Source organism: Mytilus californianus, unplaced genomic scaffold, assembly GCF_021869535.1.
Source record: "Mytilus californianus isolate M0D057914Y unplaced genomic scaffold, xbMytCali1.0.p SCAF_8, whole genome shotgun sequence".
NCBI classification, from domain to species: domain Eukaryota; kingdom Metazoa; phylum Mollusca; class Bivalvia; order Mytilida; family Mytilidae; genus Mytilus; species Mytilus californianus.
This window is the reverse complement of record NW_026262734.1, coordinates 9,320,248-9,337,093: the sequence shown is the minus strand read 5'-3', so window position 1 is coordinate 9,337,093 and position 16,846 is coordinate 9,320,248. Positions and strand designations below refer to the sequence as shown.

The 16,846-nt window shown below is 33.9% G+C and overlaps 1 protein-coding gene across 6 annotated transcripts in view; it reads right to left on the bottom strand.

Annotated features, from left to right (window-relative positions):
- Positions 1-5,781: 5,781 nt before the first annotated feature.
- Positions 5,782-16,846, bottom strand: part of LOC127710565 (BTB/POZ domain-containing protein 2-like) — a 29,166-nt gene continuing 18,101 nt past the window's right edge. For 4 of the 6 annotated variants that reach the window (XM_052216512.1, XM_052216513.1, XM_052216514.1 and 1 more), the window contains 2 exons: positions 9,916-10,218; positions 5,782-8,607 (listed from right to left, as the gene is read on the bottom strand). In XM_052216512.1, coding sequence (XP_052072472.1) covers positions 7,371-8,607; positions 9,916-10,190 — 1,512 coding nt within the window. In that variant the 5' untranslated portion in view covers positions 10,191-10,218 and the 3' untranslated portion in view covers positions 5,782-7,370. Of the gene's footprint in view, positions 8,608-9,915; positions 10,219-13,445; positions 13,501-14,079; positions 14,167-16,846 lie in introns of those variants that run through there. The other 2 variants (XM_052216510.1, XM_052216509.1) reach the window with 2 other exon arrangements.

The following is a 16,846-nucleotide window of genomic DNA, read 5'->3' as shown; positions in this document are numbered from 1 at the left end:
GCTAGTTCATTCCGGGACCCATTTAAAAAGCATAAATAGACAAATTGATCGAAAAAAAAGAAAACAACACCTTATATAAGCGCTTTTCTGGATTAACATTCATCAGGAACGCTCACAGCCGAATATTTGAGAGCCAAGGATGTATAAGAACCGAAACAGTTGAAGAGCTATATAAACTAGAGGCTCTCAAGAGCCTGTGTCGCTCACCTGATTCTACCTTGGTTTTGGAAATCATGTATAAATAGATTTAAATCATAACAGATACCCAAATAATGATTGAGACCAAATTTGGTTTAATATTGGCCCCGTAAATTAATAAACAAGAGTGCACACGCTGAAATGTCTCGCCTTCTTTACTTATCATTGATATTATGTTGATAGTCCTAAATATAAAGCTTTATTACAACTGTCACATAAACTTAACATTAACCAAGTAAACTAAACATTGACCAATGAACCATGAAAATGAGGTCAAGGTCAGATGAACCATGCTAGACAGGCATGTACAGCTAACAATTCTTCCATACAACAAATATAGTTGACCTATTGCTTATAGTTTAAGAAAAACAGACCAAAACACAAAAAATTAACACTGAGCAATGAACCTTGAAAATGAGGTCAAGGTCAAATAAAACCTGCGTGACTGACATATAGATCATAAAATATATCCATACACCAAATATAGTTGAACTATTGCATATAGTATTAGAAAAAAAGACCAAAACTCAAAAACTTAACTTTGACCACTGAACCATGAAAATGAGGTCAAGGTCAGATGACACCTGCCAGCTAGACATGTACACCTTACAATCATTCCATACACCAAATATAGTAGACCTATTGCATACAGTATAAGAAAAACAGACCAAAACACAAAAACTTAACTATAACCACTGAACCATGAAAATGAGGTCAAGGTCAGATGACACCTGCCAGTTGGACATGTACACCTTACAGTCCTTCCATACACCTAATATACTAGACCTATTGCTTATAGTATCTGAGATATGGACTTGACCACCAAAACTTAACCTTGTTCACTGATCCATGAAACAAGGTCGAGGTCAAGTGAAAACTGTCTGACGGGCATGAGGACCTTGCAAGGTACGCACATTCCAAATATAGTTATCCTATTACTTATAATAAGAGAGAATTTAACATTACAAAAAATCTTAACTTTTTTTTCAAGTAGTCACTGAACCATGAAAATGAGGTCAAGGACATTGGACATGTGACTGACGGAAACTTGGTAACATGAGGCATCCATATACAAAGTATGAAGCATCCAGATCTTCCACCTTCTAAAATATAAAGCTTTTAAGAAGTTAGCTAACGCCGCCGCCGCCGCAGTAGCCGCCGCCGCCGGATCACTATCCCTATGTCGAGCTTTCTGCAACAAAAGTTGCAGGCTCGACAAAAATCCTGGTTGCCATCTTGAACAGTAAATCGGCAGCAAAGTAGCAACACTTCATCAGCACCTCATATGGAACATTTATGCCATGTTTGGTTTCATTCCATTCAGTGCACCTCTAGAAGAAGCATTTGTATACGTATTTCCCATAGGGTCTTATGTTAAACTAAGTCCCCTGCTGGCAGCCATCTTGGATGAAGGTTCGTCTACAAAGTAACAACACTTGGTCAGCACCTCATAAGGAACATTCATGCCATGTTTGGTTTCATTCTTTTCAGTGGTTCTCTAAAAGAAGACATTTATATGTATTTCCCTTAGGGTCCTATGTTTAACTAAGTCCCCTGCTGGTGGCCAGTTTTCAGTTCGAAAGATTTGTTCTAAAACAGAAACAACTTCTAATGTCTGTGATTTTTTCCGGCGTCTGCTGCCAAGCAGCCATTTTGACGCTATTGCTGCTAAGGAAAAAGTAGTTCCAGTCTAATCCGCAGCAAATAACCGAAAACACCCGAAGGGCCAATGGCAGTGTTTGTAGAGAAAGGGAAGTATGACCCGAACGATACAGAACGCTGTATGGAGTTTGCTAAGTCCCCCGCTGGCGGCCATCTTGGATGATGGATCAGCTTCAAAGTAGCAACACTTGGTCAGCACCTCATAAGGAACATTCATGCCATGTTTGGTTACATTCCATTCAGTGGTTCTCTAAAAGAAGACATATGTATGTATTTCCCTTAGGGTCCTATGTTAAACTAAGTCCCCTGCTGGTGGCCATCTTTGATGATGGATCGGCTTCAAAGTAACAACACTTGGTCAGCATCTCATAAGGAACATTCATGCCATGTTTGGTTACATTCCATTCAGTGGTTCTCTAAAAGAAGACATTTGTATGTATTTCCCTTAGGGTCCTATGTTAAACTAAGTCCCCCGCTGGTTGGATGATGGGTCCACTTCAAAGTAACAACACTTGGTCAGCACCTCATCAGGAACATTCATGCCATGTGTGGTTTCATTCCATTCAGTGGATCTCTAAAAGAAGACATTTGTATGTATTTCCCGTAGGGTCCTATGTTAAACTAAGTCCCCCCCCCCCCGCTGGCGGCCATCTTGGACGTTGGATCTGCTTCAAAGTAACAACACTTGGTCAGCACCTCATAAGGAACATTCATGGCATGTTTGGTTTCATTCCATTCAGTGGTCTTCTAGAAGAAGTTCAAAATGTAAAAAGTTAACGACGACGACGACGACGACGACGACGACGACGACGACGGACGCCAAGTAATAAAAAGGACACCTAAAGAAAATAGCGCTAAATCCATCTAAGGCCAATATTACCTGAGGTATTTGAAACCTTAGTTTCTTTATAATTTCAATATTTATCAACGGACAACGATACCTTCGGGGACTGATAGTCCACCAGCAGAGGTATCGACCCAGTGATGTAAGAATTGAAAGAAAAAAACTCATTAAAGTTTCATGCGTCCGAGTTGTTTTAGAAAATGAGCAGAAACAGTTGTTAAATCCAGAAAAGCCCTTCGGACGCATGAAATTATTAAACGTGTTGTTTTCAATTTTTTGTTAAACAAATTCCAGTCTCGAACGAACTTATTAATTTTCCCTAATTGAGATTGAAATAATCAGATTTTCCGACATTGGCTTAATAGATATATACGCTAATATACTAAATATATATTTACATGTACACTGTGATTTTCATTGTTGTAATTACCAATTATGTCAATCAATTGTATCTGATTTTATGCCCTTTATGGGCCCTGTAATTTTGGAAATAAAAATATTCTATTTTATTCTATTCTATTCTATACAATTCTAAAAGGAAACAATTATGACGATCTGGCTCATTTCTCAAATTAATGGTAAAAACAGAAAACAGACAGTGAATAGTAAAAAGATCTTTATATTCACAAAGATTTAAAACATAAATATATGTAGATGAAAAATGGTTTGCCATAAGGAATGCAAAATCATGGGTTGGACTACACGTTAATCGGATAAATGCTTTTAGTACGGTAGAATATAGACACTAGGAAATTGAAGAAATACTTTATATATTCTGATCATCGAGCGATTGAGACAGGAATCAATGACAAAAAAAACAACAAAAAAAACAGAAAAAAAATAGTTATCATAAATGGTGTCTTCCAGATTGTCCCACTTTTTGAAATTACAGGTAAAAAAGTAAATAAATTTTGTGGGACAATTGGGAAGTTTAAATGTGGGACAATCGGGAATTGTTTTGAAAATGTGATTTATTCATCCTCCCCCCTCTTTTTGCACATTCTTTTAAAATATCAATGAGTGTAGTGTCTGCTAGATAATTTTTTCCTATGTCTATAATAGTGTAATTATTTTCAGTCTTGTCATATCTTGATTTTTATTTCCCATATGTTGGTGTATTATCCTTCATTTGATGAAAGCTTAAATTATCCGGTAGAACAAATTGCCCCAAATAGCGAAAATAGCATGAAAAGACGTTGCCTGATTAACAAATTGTAGAAATTGTGTATATGTATGCTATATAAAAAAATAGAACAAATTTTATTGTGCAAATGTTATCATATCATGCTGTTATGACTGTTAATTTGAATGTTACGTTGCCTACCAATGACCCTTAATTGGAATCATAAAAATGCCATAAAGGATACAATAGTGTAGTATATATACGCTTTTGAAAATGCATGAAGGAAACTGCGTCTAAACACAAATCATAGATGTATATTTGCATTTCGACTGCATTCTTGTTTAGTGTAATTTACGGTGTCTGAACCCCTTTGGTTAGATTTCGGGGTATGAAACGAGTTACTTGTAAATTGAACTGGCAGTGTGGTAAGAGTTTGTTTTTTCTTTAGCACCGTGTTGAAGACTTCCCTGTGACTTTGAGATTAAGGACAGAAGTAAAAGCGCTGTTTCTTTGCTTTTTTTTGTTGCTTTGCATGTACTGATTTTGTATCATGGATGGATACCCCATAAACTTTGTTTTTCTATTATGGCAGAAACGTATATCAATCATTGCCATAGCCGTGAACCCATAGAACAGCGTGTCGTCAGGCTATCGGTAAAAAGAGCAAGCCGAATTTGTTTCAATTATTTTTTTTGGGGGGAAAGCGCAAAAGTAATAGGTCGATATTGAAATTTTGTACATGTTTCTCCCGAGCATGCCCGAATGCATTGTTTATAATGTTGCTGCATGAAATTGGGTGAACCACAGTGCGATTTCATACCAGCAGGTTTTAAAAGTACGTTGATCTTGATTCAGTAACTGAAAGTATATAATCTTGTTTATTTCTAACTTGTGCTTTAGTTAAATGCTTTTCCTGTTATATTGATTTCATTTTATTGCTCTTTGTCAAATCTCTATGCGTTTTGTTATTTAACGGATTTCGGTTTTGGTTTTTAGGAAGATCTTTCATACTTAGATTTAGAACTGCAATATTTACATAGACTTTTTAATGTTGGGTCATGTGTTTGCCTGGTCTTTTTACGTCATTGAAATGATGTCTCCTTAAGATATACCAATCATCTTATCAATTTTTTAATCAAAATTCTCGCTTATTCATGACCCGGCTCATATTAGCTATACGGTAGTTTGACTCGTTTTTAACAAACAATTCTTATCTTTCCTGTGACAGATTCCTTTATTCGTAATTCGTATGAGGCTCTTCAATAATAAAAGGCAACTAAATTTAAAATTGGATCCTTGTATTCTGCTGCACATATAGACTATGCTTTGTACTAAGAACTTTCTCTTGTTTGCATAGTATAATCTCATTCTGGATGGATGCGTGTTGCTCAGTCTAATAGTCTTTTATGTTGTTTTTTGTATACTGATGTTATCTTAAACTGTTGTCTTTTTTGTCATGGCGTTCAGTTTGTCATCGACGTATGCATGACTTTGAATATCCCTTTGGAATCTTCCGCTTATCTTTTTTCTTCAAATTTTTATACTCTGGTACATCTTCTGTTGGTTGGGTCCAATTGTTTCTTATCACTGTACCATTTCCTATATTTCTTGGCGTCTAATGGGTTCGTGGTCTTTTGTCTTTTCTAGCTTAAAGTTTGTATCCTCTCTTTTGTTTTTCCTTGTACTTTCCCATAAACTTTGGCATTTTACATTTAACTTAATTTTATTTAAAACACAAATGAAACGTTTGCCTCATAAACATCATGATAACTGATGTTTTGCAATTAAATAATATTTAATTATATGATTGAAAATCAAGTGGTCGTCCCCTTATAACTTCACGATATAATCATGATAACCTACAACTTATTAACTAATGAAGCACGGAATATCATGGTTAAAAAAAAAAGGAAAATGCTCACCTTCAACTTATTTTACGAAAAAAAATATTACGTTGATTTCTTGTTTTTTAATAAGATGTTACAAAGAAAAGTTTTATTTACATAGTGTCTTTCGTCTTTTCACATTCATATATATTTATATATACATTTCTACATTTTTACATTGTATATAAACAATTATACATAGTAAATATTCTGTTTCTCTTTTCACTATAATCTTTAATGTTATCGATATTCGCTTGAATTGTTTCCATTAGATCAACTGTTATTCATTGTGTTGAAAATTACTTTAGCAAAGTTAAACACAAGCTTGCAGTTATAAAACTTAATACGATCAGTACAAGTCAGTATTTCAATTAAGTCTTATTTTCCTCGAGTTATTTTCACTCTTGAATCGAATTATTAATGCCATTAATCGAATTATTAATGCCATTTTTTATCTGCATATACTATCCGTCTTCCCAAAAATCATTTTCTTTCGACACTCACATCTGTTTAATGCTTTCGAGTTGGTATTACCTCGTGTTACAAGTTGACCGGCGGGTTCTTTGTGATTTTACAAATTTATCATTTTAAATCGGACTTCAATTCCGACACCTTGAAGTAAAAGTTCACGGCTCCTAATTTTGGAATTTTAAACACTGAACTACTTGTAATGTTTCAAAATCAATTTTACTCGGCTTTCTTTTCGTAACTACTGTTTCAGAATTTTAAATCTCTATACATGGGGATTTAAATAACACATCATCTTAACAGTATTAGGATTTAATCATAGAGTTTTTTTTTGCAATTTAAACCATTAGCCTGGAAGTAATGTTTTGACTATAAGCTATATGCTAGAAACTCGAAAAAACAAAGTATGCCCCATAAATACAGAAATTTAAAATAAAAAAGACAATTTTCAGGAGTTGAAGATGAATAAGCAGTAATGACTTAGATGTATGTAAAATATGTATTTTAGGTTTTAACAAGATGTATGATAAGAATCTATATATATTTAAAACAAAAGACGTATAATACTAATCACTTACTTTTGTATAAATTTTATTTCTACTGAATTAAGGTATTTTCTTTGTGGTGTAGTAAGGGAGATAGCCTGTAAATTCTTTGTAATAACTAAGATATATGTATAAATATAACATGGGACTTAATTCGAATTAACTCAGCATTGGTAACAGTTCTGTTCAATGTATTGTTTTATAATTTCGTTCCATTTTACAGATGTATATGTTCATTTTGTAATTGTTTTAATTAACGATAGTCCAAATGTCTAGACTATTTCAATAAAACTTACTTACTTACTTACTTATTGATTCATACTATTTGATAGTGATCACCAAGATATGAGGTTTAATGAAATAGACAGTCCCCGCCCGTCGAACCACACCTACAACTACACAGGTACACACCCTTACGGGGTACTATACCCAAGCCCTTCCTCAACAACTACTCAAGGTGTAATACAGCTGTTTGCCAGGGTCAGGTCAGGCGCCAAAAACGTACGCATCTTACTTGAATGCATAGAGCGATTTGTTTGAGAGGATCCTAGTTGGTTCATTTACTAATTAGGTTTATCATATTTGTTCTTCTTATTTACCAGAGTTGCAATCGGTTCATGCGTTCGCTCTTGGTGCCTTTGTGACTACCTTTCAAACAGGAGTCCCGGGAATTGACCACCTTCTGATGTTGTTAAATTCAAACCTAATTCATCATTTGTAATAAAAAATACCGATACTCCATTTTTAAAAACATTTGAAATACCGTTTGTACCAAAATAACTGGGAGGTCCCTCAAATAATGCTCTTATCGTGTAGACCCTTTCACTTTGTATTCTAATAGAAGGTTCAAGATCGAACTCGTATGGTGATGTGGAACCGTTCGTCGTTATATCTCTTTCTGACGAATGCATTAGAGATAACTGACCACCGAGATCTTCAAATATTTCTAAATGTATGTGATAGTCCCCCTCTCCCTCACAACTCCCATAAAGATATATGGAACAAAGATTTACATTTTGTAATGTCAAAAACGAAATTGATTCTGGCGTATGCATATCGTATGTTTTGCCTCTAACATATGAGTTTTTAGCAAACCGATATATTTCAAATCTATCCGATCGGTGAGTGAATACAGATGGAATTTGCTCCATTTCTGAAACATTGCGATCATTGCCCGATGTAGCACAATCGAGTTCTCCATCGACAGAAACGTTTGTACCGTCTAGAACTTCATTATGAGGTCTCAAATATTCTTTTGGTCTAACTTCCGCTCCACATGTCAAAAATTGAGAATGCACTCCTCTTGAAGTTCCTAATGGTCTTGGTAAATTCAAAGATTCCGAACCTTGATGAGGATTCTCTTCGATATGCGATGCTATATTTTCTACTATATCAATATAAAGATCTTGCGGTAAAAACTTTTTACAAACATTTAATAGATACGCTCTGTCCATTCTACCATAACGGATTAATTTCAGTATATCGCCTAAAACTTTCCACTGATTTTCTGGAAGTATATCAATTTCCTGTCTTTGGCATTCTCGTTCAGACCATAATATGACAGCGTCAAATATATCCTCCTCTCGAACCCCAAGTCTATTATTCGATATGATTGATTTGATATGTTCTGGCGAAAGTTCCTTAAATCCATCTGATTTTAAAACCTCTAAAGAATACCGAAATATATAATCTAAACAAAGTTTTACTGTTCCTTCGTCATCGGCATAACTAAGTATTATACAGACGTTTTCTACGGACATTCTTGTTTTTAATCTCTGTAAGCAACGTCTGACTAAGTCTGTTACTAAGTATTTTCGGGCGACATATAGAAGCTCGTAAGCGTCCTGTTCATCAAGTCTGGTTTGATCATAATACATGAACCTAAATTATAAAAAAGTACAAAATTCAATCATAAAAATAGTTATAAAGAAATTTTTGACAGCTCCTGACTAAAATCAATTGAACAGATACAATCATTGATAGACTATCTATACATAAACTTTTTAATTACACCATTTCTGTTCAAAGGGAAATAACTCAATCATATAATAAATATCACTTTTGGCTGCTGAAAGGTCTACAACTCAACAACGAGAAAGGCTAAAATCGTGAAAATTGAACTTGACCTTTATTTAGTCACAGGAAACAACATATCTAAATTTGAAATAATTTCGTCAAAGTGTTTTCATGTTAATGAACGGACAACGTTTGGCAGCCGCCCGCCCGCCGTACATCCCCAAATCAATAACCGATTTTTCCTTCGAAAATCCGGTTAATAAAATATCAATCGGTAATCGGAATATTTCGGGAAACATGGTACATTATCTAAAATCTGATCAAAGACCTCCATTCTTAAAATTTATACACTCTGACTCAAATTAATATAGCTTTCTATTTCGCATTACATTTTTACAGATTAAGTTACACATAAATGATTGACATTTTCGACTTGGCAAGTGTGGTTTAAACGAGCTTTCAGTAACTGCGAGTACTGATTTTGAGATCCGTTAAGTTCGTTTATGCTTTGTCAATGTTTGTGCCGAATTGATGAGTCAAGCCATTTTCCAGTTAGTTCTAAGGTTGTGCAGTAAACACCACTGTCTCAGCTTAGCGGAAGAGATGAGAGCTCACAAACATGTTTAATCCCGAAACATTCCTTATGTTTTATGTCCCAAGTCAGGGGCCTGTAATTCAGTGGTTGTCCTAGATTGCTGTCTATCATACTTGTTTTTCTTTCATTGTTTTTAGCATAAATTGGGTCGACGGTTTCCTATTTTGAATTGTTTCACATTTTTCATGCCGGGGTCTCTTATAGTTCACTTTATGGTATGTGCTTATTATTGGCCTTACGGTGACTTATAGTTGTTTACATCCTAGCCCCTATGTCTCTATAGTGTATAGCTGTCTCATTGGCAATCAAACCACATCTTCTTGTTTTTATATGAAATATTTTCAGAAAATTTGTTTTGTTGGTTTCTTGTCCTATTTTAATGTTCCATTTTGCAAGTTTTCAGTTGTTTGGCCAATATGCTAAGGTTATTTTTGCAAATGTTATACATGTTAGAAATGTTATTTCTAATTTAGTCAAATAGATCTATATTAAGGGTTTCTACGTACCGATTAGCGTTTAAAGAAGTCATATTTCTCTGTATTTATAATTATACATGAACATAATGATGTGATACTTACTCTAATAACCTCCGAAAAGCAGCTGGGTAAACATCAGGTATTTCAATATTATTTGAATGCTCATGTAACAAACCAACCAGCATGGCTTCAAACACCTCACTACGCGATATAAGTATGTATTTATGAGCCAATATCGGCTGTTTCTCCTTTCCTGAACCCACGATGAATGTTACATCACAATGAAGTTCATGTTCAAGCATATACCTGTTGCACTCGGCTGTGTTCTTTCCTTCTCTCCAATCAAAATTGTCTGGAGCTTGAAATCTATCATCCATGTTTTACTGATATCATTTAGTTTTTTATCTAGAAGAAAAGAAAATCTAGTAATTAAATACAATACTTTAAAGAATCGAAAGGAATATACTGTGCGACTAGGTTAAAAGGTACTGATATCTTAATTTGTAGATCTTATTCTAGCAGAATGCTGTTACTTATATGAACCATACCCAGCAGTTAAGTAAACTTGCAAACGTAAACTATTTTTTAAATTGGATAATTAAAATTAAAAATATACAGTTTTTACCTATCTACCATACTTTTCGATATAGTTGTCAAAACAAGAAAATTTGTCAAAAATAGTCATATAAGGGCAATAACTCAGTAAGGAGTAATCGATATGGTTTCGGTCCATATTGGCATTTTTTGTAGATCTTGTATAGTCAATCATGTTTGCCAGTAAGGCCAGATGAGAAAAAAAGTAACTTGACAAAATTACATATATAGTTCTTCGATGTTCGGAAAGCAGTGACATTCTAAATGTTGTAAACGGTGAAAGATGTTTTAATTGACACCTAACAACTTCGATAGATTCTGACATTACTGCATATCTATATGAAACTGAAATGCAGAGAAGAAATAAGTACCTAGTCCCAAACAATAACACATAATATTCTATGGGAAGTGAGAACATGAAAAACAGTGAGGAAATATAACAAATGTATTAAACTTCCAAAAAAATACTTCCTGTTGGCATCTTTATCAAAACTGGGTTTAATTTCAAAGGACGTAGCGTCAAATAGCCAATTTAGTTCCACGGATTTTTTTTTTCCTTTGAACAGTTTACACAACAAAAATGTAGAAATTACCAGGGTATTAACAGCAAAAATGTAGAAATTACCAGGGTATTCACTTCCATAGAAAGTGTTGTAACGACTTTAAGAATTTTCAACAGCAGTCGAAACATTCTTTTGTGCTTCGGTCCTCAGGATTGAAAAACGAAATTGCAAGCAAGGAAAATATCGTGTCTACAGATGAGAATTACTACGATAACTACACTAGCAATGACTAGTTAAATTTTGAAATATTTAAAAACAACGAATCAAGAGATGTGTTGGTGGTTCAAGTAACAATACAACTTATACGACCGACTATATAACAGCGGTCTTGTTCGTGAAAAAAGTATTTATATTTCAACTTCAGTAGCTATTTTATATTTTGAGGTGAACCACCATTTCAAAACCCTCTGAACCTGATTGTTGATAAATAAGTCAAATAAATAACTAACACACCATTTTTAATGACTCTTCTTTTTAAATAAAATTTTTAAAAATTCCATGATAATCATGACAATTAAAATAAAATGCTCCGCTGGGGCGCAGCTTGATACGACCGCAGAGGTCGAACCCTGAACAGATGGGGCAAGTATGGACACAACATTCAAGCTTGATACAGCACTGAATTTGGATTGTAATTAAATATTTGACACATCATAGGTTTCTGACACAGAATGAATGTGGTCTAAGAACTTAAAAAAATTTAATTTACCTATTCAAACCACATCATTATTATTTGCTTTTATATATAAATCAGAAATAACCAATTTAAAATGGAAAATTTTAAAGAAAAAAAAGGAAAAAAAAAATCCCCCCCCCCAATTTTTTGAACCCTCTTATGATTCATCACCCCCAAACTCAATCCCAGCCTTCCCTTTGTGGTATGGTACCTTGCAGTACAATCTCAGAGAGATTCATACACTTGAACACAAGTTATTGTCTGGAAACTAGAAAAAATGCTTGTTTTTTGGCCCCAAATTCCTAAACGTTTAGGGCAATTACCCCCAAACTCATACCCAGCTTTCCCTTTGTGATATGGAACCTTGCAGTACAATTTAATAAAGATCCATACACTTACACACAAGTTATTGTCCTGAAACTAGAAAAATGCTTGTTTTTTCCCCTTTATGGCCCCTAATTCCTAAAATTTTGAGGCAATTAACCCCCAAATCAATCCCAGCCTTCCCTTTGTGGTATGATACCTTGCAGTACAATTCCAGAGAGATCCATACACTTGAACACAAGTTATTGTCTGGAAACTAGAAAAATGCTTATTTTTTTTGGCCCCTTTTTGGTCCCTTATTCCTAAACGTTTTGGGCAATTACCCCCAAACTCAATTCCAGCTTTCCCTTCGTGATATGGAACCTTGCAGTACAATTTCATAAAGATCCATACACTTACACACATTTGTTTTTTGCCCCTTTTTTGCCCCTAATTCCTAAAATTTTGAGGCAATTACCCCCAAAATCAATCCCTGAATTCAATTTATGATATGGAACCTTGTGGTACAATGTCAGAGAGATCCATACACTAATACACAAGTTATGTCTGGAATTTACAAAAATGCTTATTTTTGGCCCCTTTTTGGCCCCTTATTCCTTAACTGTTGGTACCATAACCCCAAAAAGCAATCCCCACCTTCCTTTTGTGGTATTGAGCCTTATGGTAAAATTTCATAGAGATCCATTCACTTAAACTAAAGTTAGAGTACGAAAACCAATGTGTCTTCGGACGACGACGACGACTCCAACGTCATACCAATATACGACCACAAAATTTTTTTGCGGTCGTATAACAAAGTAATAACTCTACTTTTGAATAAATTTTAAAATCTAAGATCAAAGCAACTGGAGTTCTAAAATGCTGCAACTTGATCATCACAACAGGTATGTTTTTTAAACACATGCAGTGAACACATGTTCAAGTTAAATTCCAAGTTAAAGCTGTTTAAATTCCAAGTTAAAGCGGTGCAAATTTCGCTAAAAAAATTAATAAGATATCTTTGTGGAAAGCACGGGGGGTCTCAACATAGGATTTTGGGTAGAGTTGTGCAGCTGGGATTTAAAAAAACACCCCTAATTCATATATTGAATAATTGTGAAATCCTTACCTTTACATATATTTCACAGCGAAATCATAACCCATTCATATATATATCAGCTCAAGTAGTACCTATATGCATATACAATCTTATTATATATTAAAAACACTTTGGTCAATTACTACCTATTGATTATTTCCTCGGTAAAATTGCACCCCATTGATATATTTGACGTATCAAAAAAGGGACCCATTCCAGCGGCACATATGTATATACCTTCATATAGGAAGAGACACCCCGTGGTGGAAAGGAGACAGTTTCTATACGACATAAAGAACGAATATTAAATTGAATTTAATATTTTTGGGGGCGTTTATGTGGATCTATAGACATTATAATTCTTGACATTTTACCAGAAACTCAAAACAGAACTTACCAGTTTGAGCGATTTGCCCGGTTTGTCTCAGTTTTGAATGTGTACTTGAAGTACATGTATATATATATATTGTATAAAAACATGGTAAACATTCTAAAAATTGACACATGAACACCTCTGAATGACGCCTCCACTGCACACCTTTCCAACAAATGAATATATTCAAATGTATGCCCTAGGAGTGGTTCTTTTGACTGCTGTTATCAAATATAGATATTCAATAAGTGCTAATCATTTTGCGTTGTAAAAAGAATAAATTATATCATCGTTATATTTGAAGCTTACCGTGGATTTTAAAATACAAATATTGACATGGAGGTACTTAAATTGGCGTTTATATTGAAAAAATAGACAAACATTTATGTATTCCTTATTTAGTTTTGGAAACATTAAAATGGTTTTTTTGATTGAAAATTTCTTGTCGTACCGATAATATTTCAAGCAACAAACATGACAAAAGTACAATATATTCAAAAGTAAAACCGAATGCAGTGTAAACTTCCGCAAATATGAAAGAAAATTTACAAGCTTTGTTTCTTGTATCCCTTGTTCAAATATATAATGACTCTAAGTGAGTTCCGTTATACTGTTTTAGATATTGAAAACGAAACTTAGATTTAGCATCGGTTTTTACCTCTTCGATGAATATGAAAAAAATATAAATCCAAGACATTCCTAAATATGTAACTTTATTCGTCATTTTGATTTATTTTTAGCAAAGGGGATTTTTTTTTTCAAAGCGAGGTTAGAACTGATACATCTATGGACCGATTAAATGAGACAAACAAGTACTAACTTTCAACAGACGTGCAATTAAAACTTGAAGGAAAATTATCGATTATAAGAAGAGTGTATACGCAGTGTCGGATTCAGTTTGGTGTAGAGGGCGTAAACCTCAATTGATTGGAAAAATATCATTTGTTGGCATAAAATCTTCAACTCACTACGCTCGACTCAGATCACGGACAATTACGCCCCTTCCTCGAACCTTTGACCCACCGCTAATACAATAACCTGAATTAAGAATGTATCACCAACTTTTTTTACTATGGTTCATTAGGGATTTGGATACAGAGAGGACTTCAGACAATAATTTGTCCTTTGTATTTGTTAAACGTGATAAGTATGAAAACATGGATTGTTTACTTTAACTTTAATAACCACTTCCGCGGTTCATACAAAATGTGCTTCGGTCAACAGTTTTAGACCACAATAGAATTACAAAAGAAGCACTCAATTCTTATTTGTAAATAGTAGAAGTACCAATGTTGCAAAAGCGAAAAGGACGGATTATTGATAATTAAATAGAATAATACAGTTGATTCCCATAAACCCATTTCATGACAATGACGAATTCATACTTAAACACTTTTCTCTCAGCTTCAAAGGTCGTTTGAGTGAATTTTGAGCTTTCCGTTCACGAATTTTGCAGCATAAATATATATACATCATCAAATTAAATGTATCCATTCTTTAACGATTAAATACATGAAGTATGTCAGAAGTGAACCACTATTGGTCAGCTCGATAGCGAGAAATAGGGTGGAACTGTAACCCTGGTGGGAGAATAGCTGAACAAGGTTACGTTATCGTATACATAGGCATGATTGGGTAGAATATGTTTCTACTGACTTAAATGAAAGGGAACTCTGTAAATTATTTTAGTTATGCTAATGATATCTGTATTATATATACCCATCAGTTGAGGAGTTGCTAGTTCTTGTGAATAATTTGCTAATGAACATCTATCTTGTGTAATGCGATGTGTATGATTTTCAAGACAACGTATATATCAGGATTTACAATGTTTCAAAATTTATTTATGTGGCGAATTATTATTGTGGATGAACTATAGATGATGATTTTATCATAAGGAAACGCTATCAAATTATATGCAGTTAATTTGCTGAGATTATCAGAACAAAAATTTAACAAGTATTCTATGGAGGAAGTGACATTTTTGAAAATTGGCCAATCATCGGCAGAATCATAGGTTTTTTTTGTATCAGATTTGAACCAAATGAGGACTGTTTTTTAAAAGATAATATAAACAACTTTCCTGATAAGTTTGGTTGAAATTAGATAAGGAGAAGAAAATGTGCAAATATAACAGACGATGAACGATAGAGGCCATACAAAAACGGTTGACAATAGCTCACTTGGCACTTAGGACTAAGTGAGCTAAAACTGTAACGTGAGCTTGCTTTCAGTAGATGCTGGCAATCTTGATGCAATATAACGTATTACACAGTATTTTCTTTTATGGTGCTCTGTATTTTGTTATTCTTTATACCAATATGATTGAGTTAAGTGTTTTTTTTTTACTTTTACTATTCTTTTTAGTGGATGTTATTCATTTTAAGAAATGAATGCTTCTTTTTGTAATTTTATTTGGGGTGTAAAAGTGTTGACCGAAGCATTTTGTATGAAGCGCGGAAGCGCTTCGTTCTAAAAATGTGTGCACGATCAACACTTTTACACCCCAATAAAATTACAAAAAGAAGCATTCATTTCTTATAATTACTTTTTTATGCTAATAAGACCATAAACAAAAAGTTTTATCAATAGATATAAGAAGATGTGGTATGAGTGCCAATGATACAATTCTCCATCCAAGTCAAAATTTATAAAAGTAAACCATTATAGGTCAAAGTACGGTCTTCAACACGGAGCCTTGAACAGCAAGCTATAAAGGACCCCAAAAATGACTAGTGTAAAACCATTCAAACGGGAAAACCAACGGTCTAATCTATATAAAAATCGAGAAACGAGAAACACTTATGAACCACATCAACAAACGACAACTACTGAACATCAGATTCCTGACTTAGGACAGGTGCAAAAAATTGCAGCGGGTTTAAACGTTTTAATGGTACCAAACCTTCACCCTTATCTGAAACAATAGTGCAACATCACAACATAGAAAGACACACTATACAAGTTTTTTTTTACTTACCTGTGCACTTTTTTGTGGAAGCACGTGTCATCACGAATGTAACATTTCATTTTGATATGAAGGTTAATTTTTGAATGACACGCGATTGTTGTTAGCAATCAAACTCACGGATTCTCGTGAACCATACATGTAATGTAATTATTGTGATGTAAGCATTCCCAATTTAACATATTTATATACAAAATGTATCTGGCCATGTAAATTATCGGTTAATGAATTTGGTAAAGGACTATTTAAAACTAATGTTACCACACCGTGAGTCAAAATTGAACTTGGGCTACACAGGGAAATTTCACTCACATGAATTTAAATTATTCAAATAACATTTAAATTTTCAAATTTGATTTAAATCATGAAAAATGTCATTTTTTTTTGTATAAAGTTCACGTGAAATTGTATTTTTTGTCCAATCATACTGTTCAGATACATTGACTAAAGTAGGGTA